This window comes from Bacillus rossius, chromosome 1 (assembly GCF_032445375.1).
Source record: "Bacillus rossius redtenbacheri isolate Brsri chromosome 1, Brsri_v3, whole genome shotgun sequence".
Lineage (NCBI taxonomy): Eukaryota > Metazoa > Arthropoda > Insecta > Phasmatodea > Bacillidae > Bacillus > Bacillus rossius.
Genome location: NC_086330.1, coordinates 236,350,761 through 236,376,449, shown reverse-complemented (window position 1 = coordinate 236,376,449; position 25,689 = coordinate 236,350,761). Strand labels below are relative to the sequence as shown.

General features: G+C 37.2%; 1 protein-coding gene across 3 annotated transcripts in view; it reads left to right on the top strand.

Annotated features, from left to right (window-relative positions):
- Positions 1-25,689, top strand: part of LOC134527379 (nucleolar protein 10) — a 130,575-nt gene that overhangs the window by 26,758 nt on the left and 78,128 nt on the right. For all 3 annotated transcript variants that reach the window (XM_063360016.1, XM_063360017.1, XM_063360018.1), the window contains exons 5-8: positions 3,242-3,451; positions 21,034-21,262; positions 21,447-21,569; positions 23,118-23,262. In XM_063360016.1, coding sequence (XP_063216086.1) covers positions 3,242-3,451; positions 21,034-21,262; positions 21,447-21,569; positions 23,118-23,262 — 707 coding nt within the window. The remainder of the gene's footprint in view (positions 1-3,241; positions 3,452-21,033; positions 21,263-21,446; positions 21,570-23,117; positions 23,263-25,689) is intronic.

Here is a 25,689-nt window from a genome sequence, read left to right as displayed (position 1 = left end):
AGAAGGACACACTGCAGCAGAAATCCATCGCCGAATGAGTGTTGTGTACGGTGAAAACTTTATGAGCGATGGCGTTGTGCGAGAGTGGTGTCGGAAATTCCGCGAAGGCCGTATTGATGTTCATGATGAAGGTGGCCAAGGAAGGAAGTCTGTAGCAACAGACGAAACAGTTCAGAGAGTTGATGCATTGTTCGTGAGAGACGTCAATTCACAATTTCAGAACTGTCTGAACAATTTCCGCTCATTTCAAGGTCAGCCCTATACACCATTGTTACAGACAATCTCGGATACAGGAAAATCTGTGCCCAATGGGTACCCAAGATGTTGACTGACATCAACAAGGAGTGGCGAATGGCATCAGCCTTGTCGTTTTTGCTGCGTTACGCAGACGATGGTGAACACTTTTTAACTCAAATTGTGACAGGTGATGAAACATGGATTCATTTCGATAATGAAGAAACAAAACTTCAATCACAACAGTGGATGCACACCTATTCTCCAAACAAGCCGAAAAAGTTCAAACTGACATTCAGCACCAAGAAACAGATGGCTACAGTGTTCTGGGATCACCAAGGTGTGCTACTGGTTGATTTCATGGAGCCAGGGACAACAATCAATGCTGCTGCATACTGCGCTTCATTACAACGGCTAAGACAGTCGATACGCAACACGCGGAGAGGAATGCTGACAATCTGGTGTTGTCTTGCTTCATGACAATGCCCGACCGCATAGTGCCGCCGTAACACAACAACTCCTTGCAAGATTTCGATGGGAAGTGTTTGATAACCCTCCTTACAGTCCGGATTTGGCACCGAGTGACTATCACCTTTTCCCCACGTTGAAAAAGTGGCTTGGAGGACGACGCTTCAACACCAATGATGAACTGCAGAGCACTGTTAAAACGTGGCTGAATAGGCAGGATGCATCATTTTATGCAGAGGGTATTGGAAAGCTGGTGCATCGGTACGACAAATGCCTCAATCTGCATGGTGATTATGTGGAAAAATAGAGTAAAGATGTACGTTTCTTTTGACATTAAAATAATTTCCCAATTCATTCCCGTTTTTTTATTACAGCCGATCGGAAGTTGAAAAAAAAAATAACCCTCGTATTTTTATTATTGCTATAAATATTATAGGTGATAAACCTGAAATTTGTAATAGCTAGTCATCTTTGTGAACAGGGATTTTATCATCCTTTTTTGGTATTTTCATATTGTAAGGCATTTATTTATTTATAAAGAAGGAAAATATGATGAGTAATTTTTTAGTATGGTTATGTACTATTTACTGCGAACTTGTTTTGCCATGCTTGAGCCTAAAATGTATGACTCTTTATAAAAAGACTTGAGATAAATAAAAGTAATTTAGAGAAAATTTTTAAAATTATTCCAACTTGTCTCCTACGGTTTCATGCTCTGCTAAATTTGGTTTTGGGAACTTCTGTGCGGTCAAGAACAGCGGGGTTAGTATTTTTGGTAATTACCAAAAAAAATTCAACATTTGTGTATACTTCCCTGCGTTGCTTATAGCCAGTTGTTCACATTGTGGCCAAGCCCCAGAAAGTCACGCTTAAGCTGCAGTTTCCCATGTCTTGTATTGTGTGAGAAGTAGTGAATGGGATCCCTAGGTTACTTACATGATAGGCAGAAGGTATGTCCAGATGTCTGTGAGCATTTTTCTGATTTTTATGTTGCATTTACAAGTACATGAAGCAGTTTGCATGACTAGATTAATTGTGTGTTCATTTACAGTTTTGAAAGGTTGACATCGTAAGAGTTAAAATAAGGGAGGATGCACAATGAGCATGTAGCTCTAACTCGCTGAGGGTCAAACCCAGATATTTCACAAGCAGGAAACGTGACATGCATTCCATAAATGTCTCTTTCTCATATCACCACCTTCATCATCTCTAACAACCTTGTCAGTGAGATGTTGAGTAACAGTTTATTCATTCTTTAATTCATTCATTCATTCAATCAATCAATCAATCAATCAATCAATCAATCTAGTGGACTGACAGGGAATGTGTTTGTGATCTTCTGAAAATGTACTTGCAAAGATTGTCATCAAATGTTAATTGTGTGTCTTTTGGAACTGGAGAGATATTTAATTCATCTCAAGGTCCTGACATGCAATTAAAAAACACAGAAAACTGAATTTAAACCTAGTAAAATTTGTAGACATTTACAGAAAGTGTATTCAAATTGTTTCAGTCATTTAAAAATCATAGACTGCATCAACAGTTCTCTCTGTGTAGCATTTGCTACCTTAAAGGTAGCAGTGAGTAGCATCATCAGTGCTGCAACTTTGATGAAAAACTTAAGAATGTGGTACACCCAAACCCTACAAACCAAGAATATTCTTTTGTAAAGTATGCATACAGGTATAGGGCATTCCAAGGCTGAAGGGGGGTGGGCACTAGGGTCATTTGGCCTGAGCTGGTTGTGGCCTGGTGCATTCCAGCTAGTGTGACACTTTTGAGTGTTCTAGTTTAGTAAAAAAAAAAATGTTAATGTTTAAAAATACTGGTCCTAATACATGGTCAGTCGGAAAATGCTTACGACAGGCTGTGTTTAAGTTGAAATTAGTTCATTTTTACATGAATGACTCAGAAATAGATATAAAATTTTCAGAGTGGCTTGCACTGTGTACTCGCAGGACCCCCGCTAGTCGAGTGGTCACATCATTTGCCTCCCATGAAGGCCATTCAGATTTGATTCCCTGCTGGGTCAAGCTCCGTACGGAGCATACAACGCCGTAGCAGGCGGGCTGTCTTTGTGTGCTCTTGCTCCCCCCATACTGCATCCTGTCAGTGCTATCCATTTTCATCTCATCTCATTTTGCTGTCTCTGATGACCGAACATTGATGAGGTGCTTAAGTTCATTCTTACTCATCAGGGATGCAAAGCTATTGAAAACATGGAAAAGTCAGGGTACTTGAAAGTGGCCAGGATAACTTTAAAAGGTCAGGGAAAAATAATTTTTGTGTGAAATATACTTTTGGACCATAAATCATGTAACTGAAGGAAAAAAAAAGTATAGGTGTCTGTAAAATTATTTATATTATTAGAGGAATTATATTGATTAAAAATCTTATTTTCTAGTTTTTTGTGCACATTTTTATTGAATAGAAAGGTTTTTTATTTTTAAAATATTATTATCGAGGGAAATATGATAGGAGCATTATGTAGCAACCATATTGAGTTGTCGTTTCATGGGTGGCTGTGGTGGTGGGACAGGCCGGAGGTGTACCGACTGAACCTGGAGCGTGGCCAGTTCCTGAACTCGCTGGTGACGGAGGCGTCGGAGGTGAACCGCTGTGCCATCAACCCGGTCCACCAGCTGTTCATGTGTGGCACGGAGGAGGGCAAGGTGGAGGCCTGGGACCCCAGGTCGAGGGAGCGCGTCGGCATCCTGGACTGTGCCTTCAGCTGCCTCGCAGACTCCCAGTGGGTACCTGGCTCTCTGCAGCCATATCACCTTCTTTCTCATTTTTTGCTCATACCCTTTGTTTTTCACACGGTTGTATGAATTCGTTATATTGTCTACTCGTTATATTGTCTTAGTAAAAATCAGTTAAACTATATTCGTTTTTGTAAAATACCGTATTTACTCGCATATAGGTCGCCATCACATATAGGTCGCACCCATAATTTGAGGTCTTGAATTTGGTATTTAAGATTCCCCCCATATAGGTCGCACCAGTAATTTAATGACGCGAACGGCCGGCACGCCGTGCACGAAAGAGTTAACGGGTACTGTAAAATTCCACTACTACGAGAGCTGATAATGGCGTGATAAATTGTTGTAACAAGTACTCATAATAACCGAATATAGAAAATTGAAGTCAAGTTAGATTCCTGACTTCTTAAAAAGTCTTAATTGTAGACTATAACTCGAAAACAGTGCTTTGTATTGAAAAAATGCACAGAATAAAAGTTGTAGTAAATTTAATTTCGAATAACAAAGGCCTGTTATGATTTTTTATATCTACAGCGGTTTGCGTTTTAAACGTGCGATTGGTCTGACGCGTGAGGAAGTTCCCGACACAAATAAGATAGTGGCTGGGGAAACCATTGCTTCTCCCCTTCCCTTTTTCTACTTATTTGCCATCCAGGTGCAACATCAGCCCTTCGTTTACCATTTTTTTTGGCGCTAAGTGAATTCGCGTCATGCGAGTTCGGCTGGTTGTTATTTTCGTTCAAAACGTGGCGAAGGAACTTGTGTGGATCAGGTAGAAAACATTCGGCTCTAAACGAAAGATATAAGAACAATGTTATCCTGAAATGCTGTGACATGTTTTTGGAGTAGATAATCACAGCGACAGACCGACAGGATGCGCTCCCGCCCTTGCCATCAGCGATGTTTATTTTGACAGCTCAAGCAATTATCTTTTCCACGACCCTTCACAGCGTAAAAAAAAAGAGAGAAAAAAAACACGTTCGAATGCAGATGGAAAAGTAACTATGCAGTAAAATAAATATCTTTACGGCCCTGCTAAATTTTTCTATTCAATAAAATTCGAGGTATTAGTGATTTTTCAGCAGAAACTGCTGCGTGACTAATAAACAAATTGTATCATAATAACTTAAACTTATAAAGTATTTATTAACGGCGAAGGACAGTCGTATAAGCCCATAAAAATATTTATTTGACCGAGAATGGACTATACAACCTGGCTTTTGCCGCACGCGGTGTGGGATGGGAGGAGTATGCTGACAGATTCTCACGCAGAAGGTTGAAATAAGAGAGGGAATGTGTTGAAATGTTAGTTGGAAAAGGGGGGGAGAGTGTTTTTACATGGTTTGTGGCTCTGGGAGGGATGAGCCTTGAAGAATTAGCAGGGGATGGGAGAGGTAAGCATCACGTCACGTATGACGTCAAGCCTGGCTGGACGAGTTTCTTATGCTCTCGCAGAAGCTACCACAGCGGCTTTTCGTGCGGGCGGGTAAGATAACATGACAGCTGAGACGGCTTTTCGTGCAATGGTGGACGCGCCGAGCTCGGCTAGTCACTGCACCCAGCTCTCGCCAAGATAAATGTGAACACATAGCGCCCAACAAAGTGTAACAGACTTGTTTTTCAGCCGATTTTACTCAAATTTTCTACTTTCTCTGCACAAATTTTTCACGGTTTCTCAAAAAACGGTTGTATAAACGGAATGGACGCATTAGAGTGGGGTCGTATCGGCGGGATTCTACTGTATTGCAAAAAAAATTCCTCTAAATTTTTTAAATTTTTTAAATTTTTTAAATTTTTTCTTCACGTATAGGTCGCACTTCATTTTTCCCCCATCAAATCTGGTAAAATTGCCGCGACCTATATGCGAGTAAATACGGTAGTTATTTTAATGCCTAATGAATGTTTGTTTAGTTTCTAGGAGATTATTTAGTTGTGAGTCCATTTTATTCTTACCAGTTGAAAAAATTTAATATGAATAAATAAAAAAAAAAATTGAATGTTAAGCATATTTTTATTTTACTGTCCATCGAGTCATATGAAAATGAAACCTTCTTAAATTTAAAATGGCCTATAATATGAATTTTTCACTAGTATAGGATCACCTCTAATTTAATGTCACCTCTGTTATAATATGATCTCAAATATAATATGACCTCTATTTTAAGATAATATCTAAACTAATATGATTATTATTAGATGTTCTTAAATAAGTGACAATCTCAAAAGTGAAGAAGACCTTATAAAAAGGTTACAGTATCTTTATTATAAGACTATCTCAATTACAGTAGAATCCCGCTGATGCGACCCCTCACGGTTTCCGGAAAAATGGACTTATAAACGGAATGGTCGCAATAGAGAATTCGGGCCAGTTCCCCCCCCCCCCCCCCCCTCAACCTAAAAAAAAACCATAAAAAATCGCCTTTTTTTGCATAGATTTCGTATTCAAATAGTCTATGGTGTAAAAAAGACAACTTTTTAAATTCATATTACAGTATTTAAATAGCATGATGTCTCCCAAAAAAAAACGATACCTAAGAAAGCAATATTGGAGCTCCCGTTGCAGAGAAAAAAAAGTTCAACACAGTGCAGCGTGTCCATTTTCGCCGTCTTTGTATAGAAAAATCAGACGATTTAGTATTGAAATGATAACTTTTTATTAAAGGTTTATTATGTCTCTTGCGGGCTGTATTAGTGCGGCGTTTGAAAGGTTGCATCCCGTGACACAACGGGTGGTGTGGCGGCGCTAATCGCTCTGGTCCATCCGGCTGACGTGCAGGAATGCGAGAAGTTGGGTAAGCGTGCGTGCGTGCGTGCGAGAGAGAGAGAGAGAGAGAGAGGGAGAGGGAGAGGGAGAGGGGGGGGATGGGGGCTGGGGACCAGCAGCATCGTTAGCTAGCGAGAGTGTGACGGTAAATGTCGACCTTCACCACTTCCGCCTGCTGCAGGGCTCGCTCTCTTTTATCTCTGTCTCCCACTCCCACAAATATATTGGCTGGCAGGTCTCGCCCGCGCTCAGTTTACCGGTATTGGGTAGCGTGGGCAGTCTAGAGGGGTGTTATCTATTTTTAGCCATCTTTTGTATACCTACCTGCTTACAGTACAGCGCTCGCCAAGATAAATGTGAACCCATAGCGCCCAACAAAGTGTAACAGACTTGTTTTTCAGCTGATTTTACTCAAATTTTCGACATTCTCCGCTCAAATTTTTCATGGTTCCTCAAAAAACGGTCGTATAAACGGAATGGACGCATCAGAAGGGGGTCGCATCGGCGGGATTCTACTGTATAAGATATCTTCAAAAGTAAGTCACTCAAATATAAAGCAGGAAAATGCTAAGAGCTCAAACACAGCAGTAGTATGTATTGGGGGCGCTAAGCCCTGGCTTCTGGCTGTGGCGCAGTAAGCCGATTGCTCTGACCTCACGGCGGCCATCTTGGACTCAAAAATTCTTAAATATTCCTCAAAATTCACTCAAAATGACTTGAAATTCCCGTTTCGAGGGAAAATTTCCCGTTTTAGTCCTTAAAAATACCAGCGGCTAGAAATGTCCATATTGAGGCTTAAGCATCCATGTATACAGCCTCCGATAAGCCTCTGAAATCATGGATTATGACATCACCGTTGCAATTTCCGTACTTGTTGAGCAAAGATAGAGTTCTAGTACAAGCTAGAAGTTTATGTATTTTTTGTAATTTTTTTTCATTTTAAATTTTTTATTTATTTTTATTTATTAAATATTTTTTCTGTATTTTTATATCAAAGAAAAGTGTAATGGTTTTCTCCGTGTGCTCCCGATTATTCTTGTCAAAACAATTGCTCCTGAATATTCTTTTCAATATGTTTATGGTTTCCTCCGTGTGCTCCTGATTATTCCTGTGGTTTCTTCAAGTGCTTCTGTCTATTCTGAGAAACAGCTCTGCATGAAGGAGGTTTTCTCCAAGTGCTTCTGGTTACAGATGAGAAATCGATCTCTGCATGAATGATTTTTTTATTTAATGAGTCATACCTAGAGACATAAACTTTTCGCAATCGCAAATTTTGGTCGCAGAAACGCGAATTTCATCGTTTTGATGGGTTTTTGCGAAATGTTAACAATTTTGGAATCTATTCACGAAATTTGAAGTTTGAAAAGCATTTCTGTTGAGGTTATTTTTTTTTCATAACAGAACTGCTGCACGGAAATTAAGTTTATTTAATAATCACAGAATACAAAAGCACGTCAAACAATTAAAATTAATGAGGCATTCAACAAAAACATACTTCATATTAATTGAATTGAAAATGAAAACCTTCACCCGAGTGTGAAACGTAACTTACTAACGTAAACGTACAGTGCCCTATCGGCGTCGTAGTACATACTAACCACAAAAGAGTGCATTCGGGGCTTTCAAATGTTGTTTACTTGGCCGGAGACAGAGAGCGCACTGTGCATGCAAAGAGAACTATCGATATCACGCTATATTCACGATATCTATACAGGCATCAACGTAACCAAGCATTTATGATGTTGATGCCAGTATGTTCTATGTGCCAGAAGAGCCTGGCTGGATTTTCATTCTCATATGGCGACAAAACAGATCATTTTATGAAGATTGAAATTGTGTTTGAAACGGAATTAACATATAGAAAAAAAAAATTTCTGTTAAATAATTAAACTGTAATACTCTTGAAAGCTTATCTTTCTATAAGCAAAGAGGGGTCATAGCATGGCATGGACTAAGGAAATGTATCTGTGAACAGGGACTGCAAAGGAACAGATTATTTCAATTACAAAATTATTATTTAAACGGTTTTCATTTAATTAGGCGAGAAGCCTACTTAAGGTACACAATACATAATACTGACGGTAATACAATAACAATAAGTTATGCTGTCTGTGAATATTAATACATATAAATTTGGTATTCAGACTCCAGAAAATACGTTTGCCTTAAACAATGATATGACGTCAATGGATACACACGAATTATTTAGGTAGACGAGCATTACAACTATCAAGGCCATGAAGAACGCAAGTCACATCTGCATAACAGTGGTATGGTCCCTATACGGACCATCAAAAGGGCCGTTGTGTCCACACAAGCCAGACGCCACAAATACAGAAAATTACATTGAATCTGAAGGCAAAGAAAATACGTGAACCACCAATTAATACTCGCGAGAAAGTTACATACTGTTATAAGTTTACAACGTCGACGTCTCGGGGGAGAACAGTTACTACCTGATAGAAATTACTGAACACACAAAAGCACAAACGGCAGAGAAGTTAATCGCAACATAATTTTCTAGGTGGTGACCGAAAGAAAATTTAAACAAGACAGCCAAAACGTTCAAGTTACATTAAGGCAAGGGCCACCGCCTCACTCACAAGAAAGAAATCACTAACATGCTCTCCCCCCCCCCCAGGTCGCTCTGACACGTCGTTAAAAAAGAAGACTAGCTGACTACATGCTCGTGACTGACAAAAGAAGCTAATGAAGCTGGAGAAGTAGGATCGACAAGACCGAATAAAACCCTGCCAGCTGCTTATATTAAATCGGCGCGGCACAGTGTGCATGTGCCAACCCCAGGAGGGGTGGCGAGGAGAAACAATACACAAAAATTAGGAGGGGAAAGGAGGGAGGGGAAGATGCGCCGACGTCCGCGGCGAAGCGCGAAGTTTGAAGCCGGTGGACCTGACCGCTGCACTCTAACTTACAATGCAATGGACTTCAACTTCGTATCATTCGTGAAATAAAGTTTTTGGACGTAGTCTTAAAATGGGAGGGAACAAAAAGTTTATCTAATGGAAAAATGAGATTCATGGTAAATTTTTTAAATATTATTTTAAAACGTGCTGCCTTTGTATTGTTTCGCTGCAAAGTGCAATCATGAATAACCTGTTAACTAATCAGCGGTAGTTACCGTTTACTGATCCCTATGGATGCTGTATTCTTAGGGCTGCGTGCAATGTTTACAAACATGTTTTCGCATTATTAATTTTTTGAATTCCCTTAACATTTGTGTGAAAGGTTGGTGTTACTAGGCTCGTCACATATAATTACTTGTTTTGTTACAAGTTGTGATTGCGATTTCGTGTATGGTAGAAATCGGCAGAATTGCCGAAAGTTGTAGAGTCTTCCTTGACTCAAACAAATGAGTTCTTTGCTGAAGGCTTTCATTCCAGTGACAGAAAGATTTTGCTTTGTAAGTTCTGTAACGCATGTGTAAGTTGGGAAAGAAGACACTATAGTAAAAAATATAAAAAGTGAAAACCATATCAATAATAAAAGAATTTCAAGTGAAAAAAAGGCCATCCTTCAGCATATGATTGGTAGCAGTTTCCAGGTTGTTAACAAAAGAAAAGTTGCAGCGGATAATTTTGCACTCAAGACTACAACACCATTTATGAAGGCAAATATTCCTCTTGAAAAACTAAAGAACCTAGCATCAGAGACTGGATGCATGAATTTGTTGAAAATTCTTTTACAGCCTCTACAGATCAGGCCGTATGTATTTACTAATTATTGCAAATTGGGTTTGACATTTACAAATTGTTACAAGCCAACAAATACTAGCATAATTTTTTATCTCTTTCAGTAATAATAGTATTAAAATAGCTACATTTATTGGGGATTATTTTTCAGGGGGGCTGGAGATTTGCCAACAGTCAGAACATTGAGAGAAAAGTACGTACCAATAGCAGCTGAGAAAAGATTTGCCACCATTAAAGCTGAAATTGCTGGAAAATATCTAGTGGTTTTGGCTGATGAGACCACAGACAAGAGAGGGAAGTGCGTCTGTGTTGTACTTTTCCGCCTCATGGAACCAAATGCGTCTCGGAAAGTTTTTCTTGCTGGTGTTCATTTCCTAGAAGCTGCCAATTCTACCCATTGTTCCAGAGCTGTGCTAGATTCTTTGAAAAAGTATGATGTTAGCTACGATTCAGTAGTTGCTTTCGTCAGTGATGGGGCTCGTTATATGGCCAAGTGTAGTGACTGTTTCAAAGTCATTCTGGGTGACGAAGTATTGCATGTGCAGTGCTGGGCTCATAAGCTCTGCATTGTAGGCAATATCTGGCCGAAAGTTTGTACTGAACTTAATGCAGTTGTTAAGTGCAAGGCAGCGTTTCAGAATACTAGGAAACGCAAACATCTTTACACAGTTTCTGACAGAGAAATATTCAGGCACTGACAAGAAAATTTGTCAGTTTCCTGTTCCTGTCCTCACTAGCTGGAACAGCTGGTTCAAGTCAGTGTTGTATGTTTATGAGTATCTGACTGACATAGTTGAGTTTTTCAGTTCAAACAAAATGCAAAACTCACCAAATGCGGGAGTACAGTTTTTCAATGCTATTCCGAAGTCAGATATTCAGAAAGTACACATCCAAGCCGTGTTTGTTCGAGAACATGCTGCACAGTTGATGGAACTTATGGACTGTCTGGAGGGGTCTTCATATCAAACCAGCCATATTCTTTGTGGTAAACTTTCGAAACTGAAAGATGGTTTTTCAGTAACAGCAAATGGGAGTTTTGAATCTGAAACTGCTACTTTACTAGAAGATTTAGGAAGCAAAGTTCTACAGGCCGAAGTAAAGCGTACTGCATCACTTTCCATGGATAAGCTACAAGAGCAAATGTCAAGAGATCCTTTAGGAAGACATTTGAAGTGGTGGGAAAGCTGTTCAACCCTCCTCAATGACGTGAACAGCAGCTTGGTCACATAATTTCAAACCCTTCCTGGCATGAAACTTAACTGTCTTGACACCATCCGACATTGCTTGTGGTTACACACGATTTAAGGAAATCGTTAAAGTAGAGGCAAAAAAGAAACAGCCTGATGTTGTAGAAGTACTTCTTTCCATGAAGCATGACTTTCCTGCTTTTGTTTGTACTGCACTGAGGGCTGTTTGGCTGCCATGTTCGAACGTTGACAGCGATAGGTGTTTTTCTTCCTATGGTACAGTTGTGACAGATAGGCGGCACAACTTACTGGAGGATAACACAGAGATAATAACTATGTTTTCTTTTGACCAGTCTTAGTGACATTTCTAAAATTTTTGCTGGCAAAAAACAGTTTCAACAAATTTTTTTTATTCAAACTCATCATTGATTAAGATTTATATCAGTTCGATGTGTACATGCATGTTAGGTTGTGTCAGTTTGTTAAGGGTGTAAAATAATATTACAGTGTTTAAGTGACTTATTAGTGGCAAAATAATGTGTACAGAATTCAAACACTGCTTAAATATGGATCTGTGGTGAAAGATAAGTGTTTTATTGTAAATAGTCGGCTTTTAGTGACGTGAGAGCATAATATTTTTTCACTGCTTTTCATGTTTTTTTTTTAACACGTTTTTGTTTTACCACTTTTGAGTAATTTTTTTTACCGAAAAGTTCATGTCCCTAGGTATAAGGTATTTGTGACCAATTGAATAATGAATATTAGTTATTTTAAAGTGTTACTATTCGAAGTTGAATGAAATACAAATAAAAAACTACATTTTGTATTCAAAAACTAAAATATTTGCACAGCCCTAGTGGCAATTGAATAGAAGTGTAACCAAAATGTTCGGGATAAGACAAACCTCATTAGCGTGTTAGTGCTATGAAATGAATGGCGAATGAGCTGTCAACTGAAATATTGTCCATTTTATAGAAATAAAATATGACAGCAGAACCTGCAGGTACATGCCATGCAGCACTCACTTGCAGCATTTCATTTCCTTGCCTTTTGTGGTGAGAATGGTTAATTATTTATTTTTGATGGAGTGTACACCACTGTTACTAATAATTTAATACTGATAGCTTTTATTCAAATAACAAAATTTCTTTAAGTCCTTAGGCAACATTCTATTGTACTTGTTCTGTACAATGTTACCTACTGAGCCTTGCTACCACACCAAAAAAAATTGGATTTTGTGTGCTTGGATGCATGCATGTTTTATCCATTCGGTAATGAATTTGTGGGTGCTGGAAGTGACCAGTTTAATTGTGGTAAGCCTTACTTAATTGTCAGTGACATAATTAATGCAATCCTTTTCTGCAGAATAAGGATTATGCTAATAAATATGAACAAAATAAAGGACATTTAATGTGGTAAAAATATCTTCCTCAGTTTGACTTACTTGAACTGGTGATCACCTGATCAGTACTAACAATATTTTTAATAGTTCATCACCTATTGGTATTTATTTCCGGTTACAATTAATTTTTTCCTGTATAATTATACTACTTAAAAAATATTTCTTCCAGAAGTAAGATAAACTATGTGAATTGTTATGTCAATTCTCTGTTTGTCTACCAAATTAACTTGTTCCTCTCTTTAGTCATATAGGTCATCATGTTTAAACTTCATAATAAAGGGTTACCAATAACAGTTACAAACTTGAAAATAAATAAACTTTTTCCAATTGTTTTTTTTGAAACATGGTACAAAAGCTTCATGCTAAATATATTACTTTCATATAAATTAATATTTAAAATATTACATATTTATTATTATAGTTAAGTTTTGATTGCAAATGGAAATTAGTTTCATAATTTTAATTACATTTTGGTGTATTAACTTGCATTTAGTGTTGTATATGTAATGTATTGACATGCTTTTCAGTTTCATCACAATTCACCATGTAATCTGGTCACTACTCATGCTCAAATGCAGCATTGTGCAACCTTTTTTGCAGTTCAATTAACTGTTCACAAAACAAGGGGAAAGCTATCAAATAAATACAGTAAAACCCTGTTGTTACGACCCTTCTTGGTTCCTGGGAATAGGATTGTATTGGAGGGTCACTGTAAATATTTTGGATCGATTATCAACCCCAACTCCTTGTAACAACTTAGATTACAGGCTTCCTCATGTAATCCAGTAATAATCATTTGTTATAAATTTTTTGTCATATTTCAGGTTAGATGTAAATTTTTTTGTCATATTTCAGGTTAGATGTAAAACTTTTTCCTTTCGAAGTTATTGTGAAAATAATTCTCCGGGTTTATTGTTTTTATTTTTAAAATTCATAAGTTTATTTTTCTTGTAATTTTTTGCTGGCTTCTTTGCGTGGGAAGGCATTTTTTCCACGACCGAGGCTTTGTTTCACACGCTAGGCGTGTGAGTCACGGTCACGGGAGTGTGAGAAAGAGACAAAATCGCTGCGTCGTGGGAACAGAAGTAAGCATTTTGTTGAGCCTCTGTTGCCATGCGCCGTGATTGGCTGAAAATTACGTCAGCGAGCCCAGGACACTGCCCGCACAAAGGGAAGGAAGGCTGTAATATCAGTCATTGTCCGAGCACTGGGACGAGCGGTCGTTATTCGGGCGGCGGGCCGAGCAGGCCGTGGTCGGGCGATGGCTCCGGGTTTTGTCTTCTTTTTATTTTACATTTAATTTTTATTTGTTCTGTTGTGCTAAATATTTTGTGATTTTTAAATGAATAATTAAAACCAGGTAATACATCGAACATTGTTTATAAATTTCTTCTTTCTTCGTGACCTGCAACCTGTATCTTCCACTCATCACCTAATTTGAGCGAGCCGGATGTGGTGAGTGGTATCATTTGGCGCCCAACGTGGGGCTGGCACGGACTTCTACACGCCCTGAGTAGAACGATTTTTTCTCAAAACAAATATGTCAAGAGCTTCAAGTTTGTACAGATCCATGAATCATCGGCTGTAATGTTTACTGCCTGACTGTTTCAACTAGTGCTTTGTCCACGCGTTGCGGAACATCGCAGAACGTCGAGATCGTCGCAGCGCGGGAACTACTCAGAAATTCGAGATAATCACATCTTTTTCACATGCAAAACTTTGCGATTGTCGCATCATGGGACATCACAGAACGTTGAGATCATCGTATTGCAGAAATTCGTGATGATCATATCGCGGGAACTACATAGGACTTCGTGATCGTGATCGTCGCATCGCGGAACATCGCAGAACGTCAAGATCGTCGCATTGCGGGACTACGTGGGACAGAGCAACAAACAGCAAGACAACTACAGTCGTAATTTAGAAACTTTTTTTTTTGTAATACTGGTTAGGTAGAAATCGTTTTTATTTTGTTTCAGTGATGTGTAAAACCAACTAAATTTAAATACAGAATTAATTAATCAGGATTTTCCATGTCCCCAAGAAATATCTGCTAACATGGAACATCCTGCAAGACCTATTCAAAGTGAGGTTATGGGGGAAGGGGGGGGGGGGGGGTTCCGAACAGATGCAGCAAATGATAATTGCAACAATACAACAAATGTCACAAGGTCAGGCAGAACTAGGAAATCAAATTGCACAGGGGCAACACAAAATGGAGTGTATGCAACAGGAAATCTGACGGGAATTGTTAAAAGTGAGAACTGAAGTTAAAAATATGCAAATTAATGTAAACAATAAAATATCCGCATGTGCATCAAGTGTTCAGAGCTGTGAATCAACAGTGGAAAGGGAACAAGCTGATTTAGAAACTTGTGAAAGGGAAGTGATAGCAACAAAAGAAAATATTGAATTTGTTGGGCATGGAGAACATGCAAACATAAACATTGGAGACACATTTGAAAAGATTCAAGACGAGGTAAACAGGGAATGTTTGGACAATGTGGAGACAAAATTGAGTAAAGTAAGAGGTAATGGACATGTGATCAGGAGTTTGTGTAAACAGATCACAGAAGTAGAGACTGAGATGAAAGCATTCTCGGACAAACTTAAAGACGAATTTGCCGAGAATGTAATCAGTGAATTGCGTTCTGCAGATTGCAGAGAAGTGATAAAAGGACATATTTTTAAAAAACCTAAAAAGTAATGTGCCAAATTGTGGGTTGTGTGTACCGAAGAGTTTACAAACTAAAATTTGCACACTGATGCATGTGGAATCGGGACACTATGAAGTGAGAAATCCTGTCCATAATGTTCAGAGGTTTTGTGTATACTGAACTAATGCCAACATTGCAAACAGTTGTTTATGTGCACAGACAAAACTAATGAATGGTAAATGTAAAGTGGTGATGCAGAATCTGGAAACTGTGAGTGTAGACTGGTTTGGCCCACTGCCTAGATGGAGGGGTGGAGTCAAATATATTTTTGTTGTGTTCGATGTTTTTTAAATTTTTTGCCTTTTTATAATGTTTTCGTTTTTTTTATCCTTTTAATTATGTACATTTTGATCATGTCTTGTATTTTATAGAGTTTTTGTATTTTTTGATGATTTGTTATATCATAATATAGGAATGTAACATAAGATTTATGACAGCAAATTTTTAAAATGAATAATCACATTTTTTTTTACAAGGTTTTTAAAGAGAAGGAAAGCTGTATGCATAAATTTTAAAGATAAGTAACTGTTAATTTGAATGTTTTTCTGTTGTTTTGAAATAACAATGATAATACCGTATTTAATCGCATAATGTCCGCACATTTATTTTTAAATACTTGAAATGGAATTTTTTTAAATCCGCATAAAGTCTGCACCAGACAAAGCAACCTTGGCCACCCCTGAAAGGCACAGTAACGGGATGGAAAATTACCGACGCTGTCAACAATGCTTTGACCTTGAGTTGTTCATTTCTCCGGAGCGGTCACTGAGAGGGTTTGTAGCGTGGTAAAACCCTCCGGACTCAGAAACTCGCACTCTACTGCGCAGCTGCCTGCGACGTCACGCGAGTTGTAAGGTAATGGGCTTTATATAGCAGAAGCCAGTACACGTAACATCGCGTTTGTTGAGAGGCTTTAATTTTGTTTTCATGTAAGATATGATACGCAACGTAAAGAAAACGTCAGCTGTAACAGAATGGACATACATAAATTCTTACAAGTCAGGAAGACAAGGCTCTGCTTTGTTTTTGTTAAAAATTCCTGCTCAGCCTTTCCCACGCTCTACACTCCTTCGCCCGCTTCAGTCAAGCAGGGCAGGAGGGGACTCGCATGCACAGACGTCTGCCGGTAACTTTTTTTATACACCCAGTGGGCAAGGGACAGGGAGGGAGGCTCGCCGGTGCCGGCTAATGCAGACATTAGACATCTGCCCCGTGCCGTTAGTGGCCATCTCAATGAAAGATTAAAACTTTTCACACAAAGCGTTTATTTTGTGTAGGCTGGCTGCGGCTTCTGAACGTAAGAGCGCACACGCAAGCGAGAGAAGTAAAAAAAAAATGATTGGCGTCTTCCACTAATCGCCGGCACCCAATTATCTCGACACCTGTCACATTTCTCACGTCCGCTGCGGAGGGTCGCCAGTCACCAGCGCTCTGCAAAGTAGTGTGCCGCCGGCGCCGTTAATATTTTTCAACTGGGCCGAGGGAAGGGTGCCAATTTTACGAAGCAGCGATTTTACTGATGCAATCCGCGGAACCGTGAGCATACGTAAAATCAGGGTACTAGTAAACTAATTATGAGAGAACAATTTTTTTACTCTGCACAAAACATGTAAAATTTTGAGGAAAAAATTTTTTTTTCTGACTTCACCTCATAATGTCCGCACCCCATTTTTTTTTGTCAAAAATGTATCCAAATTTCTGCGGACATTATGCGAGTAAATACGTTATATTTATGAATTAATATGAGTAGACCGGTGCTAAATTTTATTTGAAGAAATGCTTTACATTATGATAATTTCATTGCACTTGGGTAATGTTTTGTTTGTTTAATGTTGTGTCATGGGAAGCTGTTGAATGAAATGTATTATGAGTTAGGTTTTCAGAGAATTAATAGAATTTGGAAAAGGTTTAATGTTTTAAATTTAAGTGCCACGCATGTTTATTGGAAAATATGTAGTTTTGGATTAAATGACAGGGTGTCAACATCCTATTTCAAAGGTATGAAATGTAACGCTATATGTTAATGAAAACTAGTCTTCGAGTTTTAAAGCTGCAGAAGCAGATGTGTGTTCATGGTGGCCAGATTTTAGGTGAATTTTTTGTATTGCCCTAAATAAGCAGCAAATGTTTTTTGTGTAATGTGGTTTGTGAGGCAGCTGGGGGGCCAGGAGGTTAATTTTAAATATGTTTCCGGCATGGAGTCAGATGATTTTTTTTGCAAGGGTGCGTCCCTTCGCCTTGGTCGCTCCCACCCCTCATCAATTTTAAGATTATATTTTGCTGCTGAAAGGTGAGATATGGTTCATGTAATTTGTTTTTGAAGAAGAGAAGCATACGACTGAATCTTAATGAAGTGTTTGTCATGCCATGACTGTAGAATTGTGTCAACTTGTTGTTTGTTGAAGATTATTTTTGAGATTATTTTTAAATTTATTTGAGCATTTTGAGTAATCCCATGACAGTTTAAAAGAGTTTTTGTGAGTTTTCGAGATTTTTTCCTAAGTGGCAGGGAAGATAAATTTTTGGGTGTCACCCACTTTTGTAATAATTGTTATTTAAGTGCATTGAAATGTTTTATGATGTATGTAAAGACTTCAGAGGTTAGGTTTGAACAGATTTTTCTCATTTTATTTTTGTGCTTTTGTAACTTCTCAGTGAAAAGGTTTGGATTTTAACTGAGAAGTTGGAGGGGTAATGTAACAACCCAGATTACAACCTTCCTCATGCAATCCAGTAATAATCATTTGTTATAAATTTTTTGTCATATTTCAGGTTAGATTTAAAATTTTTCCCCACGTTGGGCGCCAAATGTCGCCACTCACACCTCCGGCTAGCTCAAATTAGGTGATGAGTGGAAGATACAGGTTGCAGGTCACGAAGAAAGAAGAAATTTATAAACAATGTTCGATGTATTACCTGGTTTTAATTATTCATTTAAAAATCATAAAATATTTAGCACAACAGAACAAATAAAAATTTAATGTACATTAAAAAGAAGATCAAACACTGAGCCATCGCCCAGCCACGGCCTGCTCGGCCCGCCGCCCGAACAACGACCGCTCGGCCTGGTGCTGGGACAATGACTGATCTTACAGTCTTCATTTCCTTCGTGTGGGCAGTGTCCTGGGCTCGCTGATGTAATTTTCAACCAATCACGGCGCATGGCAACAGAGGCTCAACGAAATGCTTACTTCTGTTCCCATGACGCAGCGATTTTGTATCTTTCTTACACTCCTGTGACCATGACTCACATGCCTAGCGTGTGAAACAAAGCCTCGGTTGTGGAAAAACTAAGGAGAATCACGTCAGCATGCCTTCCCACACAAAGAAGCCAGCAAAAAACAATACTTAAAAAAATAAACTTATGAATTAAAAAAAAAAACAATAAACCCGGAGAATTACATTCTCAATTACCTCGAAAAGGAAAATTTTGCATCTAACCTGAAATTTGACAAAAACATTTATAACAAAAGATTATTACTGGATTGCATGAGGAAGGCTGTAATCTGGGTTGTTACATCCTTTACATCAAAATCAGATGTTTTTCACACCATGTCTGTGTTCAGTCATCTCTGGTAAAAAAAATTAATAGTTTTCAAAATTAAAAAAAAAAAAATTATTTTAGGAGCAAACGTACATATTCCAAAAAGAAATGTGTATAGGGCCACCTACTACTGTCTCTTAAAAGAGCATAAACAAGGCACAATTATGTATATCTTTTATGAGTGTTGTAGAGGATAGCATGTGTGCGCCTTTAGTCATATATAAAATGTAAGATAATTTGAAAGGGGAATATTTGTCAATGGATATTAATGTCATTAGATTATTCAGTTTAATTTTCTAACTCCATTTTGTGATATCTAAAAATTGTTCATATTTTTTGGAATATCAAACAGCAAATTGGTATTGTGTTAAAATAATCGTTGGTGTTATAAATGCTAAAACTGTAGTGGTTTGTAAAAAAAAACTATGTACTTTGTTTGTTTGGAACATAAAATAAGAACATAACTGAAAATATTCTTTTAAGAAGTTAGTTGAATTCTAAATCTGTTAATAGCTGGAAGTCAATTCCTGTTGTGAATTAAAAAGAATTATTGAAGTCGGTTACCAGCTAAAATAATATTTTCACTACGAATAAACTTGAAGAGGTATAAGTAATTTAAAAGGCTAACAAGAATATTATTACAGTAAACCAATTTTTCAATAAAATGTAAGAAACTATTGTTTTAACAAACATCTACCTACATTGATATTTTGTGAATTTCTCTGAGTATACCAACATAACAGTTCAATGACAATATTTGATTTCGTCGATTTATGGTAACTTATGCTTTAGCAGAAGAATTTAGTAAAGTTGAATCAACTGAAAGAAGAGAATCGACCAGAGTATTCTATTTTTCATTCCGAGGTCCCAAACTACAAAGGAAGAATGTGGGATTGCAGTAGCCGATTTTGCAAACAAGCAAGTCCAGTAAGGTCGACTCCCATTTCCTGACATTTTCAACTTGTTTGCATATGTTGGTGGGGCACAACTGTCATACCTGAGTATCGCAAGTAAGATACAGCGTGAATACAAGATGTATTCATTTCTTCAAAACAAGTAACAGTGTTTTGTTTAAGTAAAAACTATTTAAAGAAATTACTTATCTCTTTTAAATACTATATATTGATTTGTTGATTTTGACTGTTAGACTGCTAAGATAAATTCATACTACTTGGGATGTTTATTTAAAGATAGTCATTTTGTTTGATTCATCTGTATAAATGTTATATGAAAGCACCATGAACTCAGATTTGTTTTGAAAGTTAGCTTTGCTAAGCTGTAATATAATAGTTTAATGTATTTGAATGCTTTGAATTTTGAAGTTGACACCAGATATATCTATGTTGCAGATTGTTTGAATTTGGGAAATAATACTTTTGTTTTGATTGAATTTGTACACTTAACCTAGTGGTCCAGTTTGCCGCTGAGTAAAGTTGAAATTAATTATAGAGTCACACACAGTTAAGTCACTTTGTTAGTTTAAGTAATTTTTTATTAATTTGTTGTGTTAACTGAGATTTAACTAAAGAAATGAGATCTGTGAGAATCGTGAGATTAATTTTGTGTTATTGTCAAATTATATTATGATAAGTTTTGAATAGTATTAATCATTTTGACCCTCGCAATATTTTTGTTACAATTTTATGTTTATGAGTTGGATTTTTCAGATAATTATAGCATCATTTAAAGTCTGCTTTAAATTGTTTATTTCAGTTAGTAATTCATACACAACAATGGCGCCCGGGTATGCTCGAATTTGTGAAGGTGTCTATAAAACTGCAGAAACAGGAGTTTTTAATAGTAAAGACACATTTTTCCTTGTTATCAACAATGGTTCTGATTAAGAGTACGTATTTTGTTAACTACACATAGTTATTACAGAATAATATACGTATTTTTAGAATAGAAAATGTCCGCCAAACTTGGGGCCTGGTCGATAGGTATACAAGTTCAAAACAATAAGCATTAGTCAAAAAGTTAGGTTAGTACATGAGTTAAGATTCGAACATGTCTGAGGAACACACACACATCTCACAGGTCTAGTGCCTTGTTCGAAACCAGTTCAGTTGTAGGTATAGAAAGTATTTGTTATTTGGTTGGCTGTGTAAAGGCTTGTGCTGAAAGTCTGGTGTCATGATCTCCCAAAAGTCTTGGCTCATACAAAGGTGTATTCTGTGATAGTATGTTTTTGTGTAAGTTTGGAATTCTTTGTTCTAAAATGACTTGAATATTTTTTCGTTGCTAGGCTGGATGGTTTCCCATCTGTCTCGGCGCTGAAGTTCAGTGGTGGCTTAACGCTCGGTGTGGGCACGGCGACGGGACAAGTGCTCCTGTACGACATTCGCTCCAACAAGCCGTTCTACCTGAAGGACCACATGTATGGCCTGCCCATCCGCGAAGTGGAGTTCTTTGAAGCACAGGACTTGGTCATATCATTGGACGAGCGTGTGGTCAAGCTGTGGGAGAAAAACACGGTATGATTATGAATTCTTGTAAGCATTGCTAGCTTGTTTAGTATTAAAGTGAATTTCAAAAGTATTGTTGTGGTTTAATGCCAGAATAATCTTGGGTGCTTATTATTACTTTGATAGTTGTGATTTGTTTGTTCTAACATATTGCAATTTTGGTTTGGTTAAATATTGCTGTCGTTTGTTCCAGGGGAAGTTGTTCACATCAATCGAAGCTGTTGACACCAAGTTTTATAATTTCTCAGTAATTCCTAATACTGGCATGATTTTTATAGCCAATGAGAACCCAAAAATACTTACATATTATATTCCGGTGAGCATTTTGTGAATTGTTATTTTTACTTATGTTTTTAATATTGAATTTCTTTCTCTCTCAGGTCTGTATGTTAAACTTTGTAAAACTATTTGGTCGCACATTGTGCTATCTTGATACACATTCAACTATGAAAGTGTATTAACTATTTTGTTCCATAGGGAACAATTGACATTATTTAATAGTTAATACTTATCCATTCTGTCCAAATTACTTAAACACACATTCAGTATTCATCTCTAGAATTTCTACCAAAACAAACTGAAATGATACAGATATATTTAGTAACATTATTGTTCTGCATGCTCATGCGAAGACTGTTTCTGTGTAGCAGACTTGTAAGAACTTGTGAACATTCGCTTGTTTTGTCTTTTAGAAATCAAACTGAAACATTATGAAGATACACAGTAAGACTGCAATGCCTCTGCATTATGTAGTTAAATCAACATACAGTAAATTAAACCAAAGAAAATATAGAAAGCACTACATTGATTTACATTTTATTTTCATATGTATGATGTTTATGAATAAAAATTCCTTTTGTTTATGACTGACACATGTGTACCATCTAAATAGCATTTTGTTGTGAATGTTAGCTATTCACTGTTCTTATGGCCATTTCTGGGATCTCTCCCAATTAGCCTTCATCACTACTGGCCAGAGGCTTTAGACTTGATACTTGGCTGGCTCCTTCAAACATCTGGAGCAAGGTCAGAAAGTGAAGGTCGTAGATACTCTTGGCTGTGTTTGCGACTTCTACAACTAAACATTATCCGGGCGTTATTCATACGAGAAGTAGTACTTCACCTTGTACGTACACTCGGGAGGTGCAATTTGGTGGGATTTATGAATTTGAATATAGTTTTTCGTAATCCAACATTTTGAATTAGGTTATAAATAATGTGTGGGATTCACCAACAATTAAGTTATTGTTAAATATTTAGGGGACAATGGTGTGTGTAATAAATTTAAATGGAAATACGAAGTAAGAAAACAAGGTAACACATGTAAGGATATCATTATTTTGTATACTTATATTAAAACAGTTATTAATCATGTTTAATATATTTAAATTGTAATTTTTCACAAAAAATAAATGGCAGCTTATAAATTAAAAATTATAGTTATTTAAAAAATAAACATTTGTTTTTGGATTGTTGCATTAAAGTAGTAATATGTATTTACATCCTTCATACTTTGTACACCCACAGAACATGGTAACAAAGCCTTTATTAATAACCAGTACTACTGTTCTCTTTGTCTAAGATGCAACAGAAGATGCATGTAACAATTTATTTAAAAGGGTCACCTTAAAAGTTCAAAGTCATTCTTCTTGAGAAGTGGGTGTGGATAATCTTTTCAAATAAGCTGATACCAGAATTGTCTTTCTATAAAACACATGATGCATGCTCTCTGTGGATGTGCGTTTGCACAGGCAAGGTGGTTTACCTGTCTGCTTGAGAGCGTTGCTACACTCCTTTCCCCTGGCCTGCTGCGGGCGTGGTGTGTCATGTGTAGCCACAGCTCCAAGGACTGCGACTGTTCCAGAGCCTGGGGCCCGCCCCTCGCTGGTGTGGCTTCCTCGACAGCCTGACGGAGGAGCTGGAGGAGAGCAACATGGAGACGGTGTACGACGACTACAAGTTCGTGACAAGGCGGGAGCTTCAAGAGCTGGGCTTGGACCACCTCGTAGGTCAGTGCACTTGTGGTTCTGCCTGTCTGTGCCTAAATGCCTAAATACAGTGTTCTCATCACTGTAATAAACTATTGTGTTTTCTTTTACTTGTCGCTAGCTGTTTATTTGTGTCACAAATAATATTAATACACAAATTAGTTATTATTATAAGAAAATGAACTTAATATATTCTCAAATGTAAGATGACTTTCAATGTATATCAACCTCAAATAACAGCAACTTTAACTGTAAGGAAACCAAGAACTAAAATTTTATAGGTAAATCTCTATTATTAGTCAGTCTTTATTATAAAAAAAAACTGTGTAAAAGTAAAACACACTTGGATATAAATGACTTCAAAATCAGCTTAATAAGTGGCCAACTTAACATAGGAAATGTTTGTTTTTCATCTCAGCCATGTGAAATTTCATGGTGGTTAGTAAGTTTTCGAACTGATAAAGGTTCATTATAAATATCAATGCTGTTGTAAACCTTGAGCATGCTTACAGATAATTTTGATTATTAATTTTAAATCAAACAAATGTACATATATTGAAGGTTAAAAGTTGTAAATTGTAAATAATTATTTTAATATTGAGGCAGTTATACAGGAAGCCACCCGAACTTCATCCATTGCATTTCATCTAAATGTTTCATTGTGATTAGATTAAATTTGTTTTTGTTATGTAAATACTTGAAGGTTTTAGCATTGGTTTTGTAGCTATGACTACACCAAAGTTATGTTCTTTGATTAATTTCACTTTTCCATAGTTTATCAGGTGTCAGAAATATTATTCATATTTCCTTCTTGCTGTATTACTCTTTCATCGGCCGATTAAGTTGGAATAGAATTTTCCAGTCAAGAATGAGAAACTTTATATGTCTGACGTTACTTCGTGGAATATGTCTCCAGTGCGTGGGGTGATCCAAATTCTGTTTTAGATCCCGCGCTGGGGACTAGAAGAAGCGCAACAACCCTGAGTATAGATATTTGTTTCTACGTTCAGTAGAACCTTGTTTCTATATATTTTAAGGGACCAAGAAAAAAATATGTAAAAACCGGAAAAACGTAAAAAAGGAAGTGTTTAAAAAAATTTGATAGATAAAATAACCAAATATTAACTGCACTAAATAAAATGTCAGAGATGCTTGTATATTTATATATTAACTAGAACTTAATTTTTTCATGTGATAAAAACCATCCATCCAATTTTGCAGTAATTCACAATTGTTTAAAGTTGAACATAAAAATTCTGGTGCCCGAGTAAGCGGTGTGTATGTTAAAGCATCTCAAAATGTCCACTTTTTATGGTGAAATATAACTACACAATTCATATTTGGACTTTTTGTATAATCGTGGTTAACATTTAATAATTTCTGAATTTCATCGGAAATAGCTCTTTTAAACAAACAGAACCACAGTAGAATCTCGTTATATAGAGCACGGTAATAGCGAGAACACGGCTATAACGAGGTATTTTTGAGAAATTTACGGCATGATCGCTTGAAGCGCGCTTTTGTTATTTGTCTGCTTTATCTCCACCCCTCTCGCTCGCCACTAGACATCTTGCCGTTGACGCCTGTCACATTCTTCAGCCGTGCAGTCGCCACCTAAGTGCGTGGCTTAAAAATAGAATCCCATCCTCTCTTTCTTTTATCAAACATCCGTTAGTTATCTGTGCCGTGTGTAGACAAAGTTTGAGATTGGAACAGAAACAATGTAAGAAAGTATTTTTTTACAAATAAGAAATATGTATGTTTTTGTTTTTATAATCGCGTATTTTCACGTTTTTTTTGGTTATCTTAAAAGAGAGAATATTAAAAAGCCGCTCTAATGAGATTTAATTGTTTCTTGGTTAAGAAAAACTATTAATTATCAAATATTGTTAATTGTTTATATTCTATTTATTATTATTTACGCGACGTCATACTGTACGCGTACGCAATACGACTGGATTCGTTGCTGCAACATAACATAGCATATTATGCGGTATCAGAAGTAACGAGTAACGTAACGATAGTAACGAGTACTAATTGTTATAGTAACGAATACATACGGGTACACATTTTTTTCGTTACTTTTACACCTCTAGTAGGCACTACCGTATTTATTTCCGAATCGCTAGGGCAGTTTTCTTGTAACTTTTGTTTCGGTCAGTTGTTTGGGTATCTGTCTGGGAAAGGGGTGGTGATGGTTTGAGTTTAATCCCAAATTTATTTTCTAAAAAAGTTGACAGGTTTCATAAATGATAAAAGTATAGTTTTTGAGCGACTATTTTGTTTGAGGCGTACGTGCGTTGCCGCAGCCGCAATCCTGCTTTTTTGTAAGGAATTAAATTGTCGCGCTACACTAGCACCACCTGTTAGCTACATCCCAAACCAACATGGCCGCCAGCAGACGGCCCGCATCGACGATAGATAGCAGGACAATGCTGCGTTGGCCGC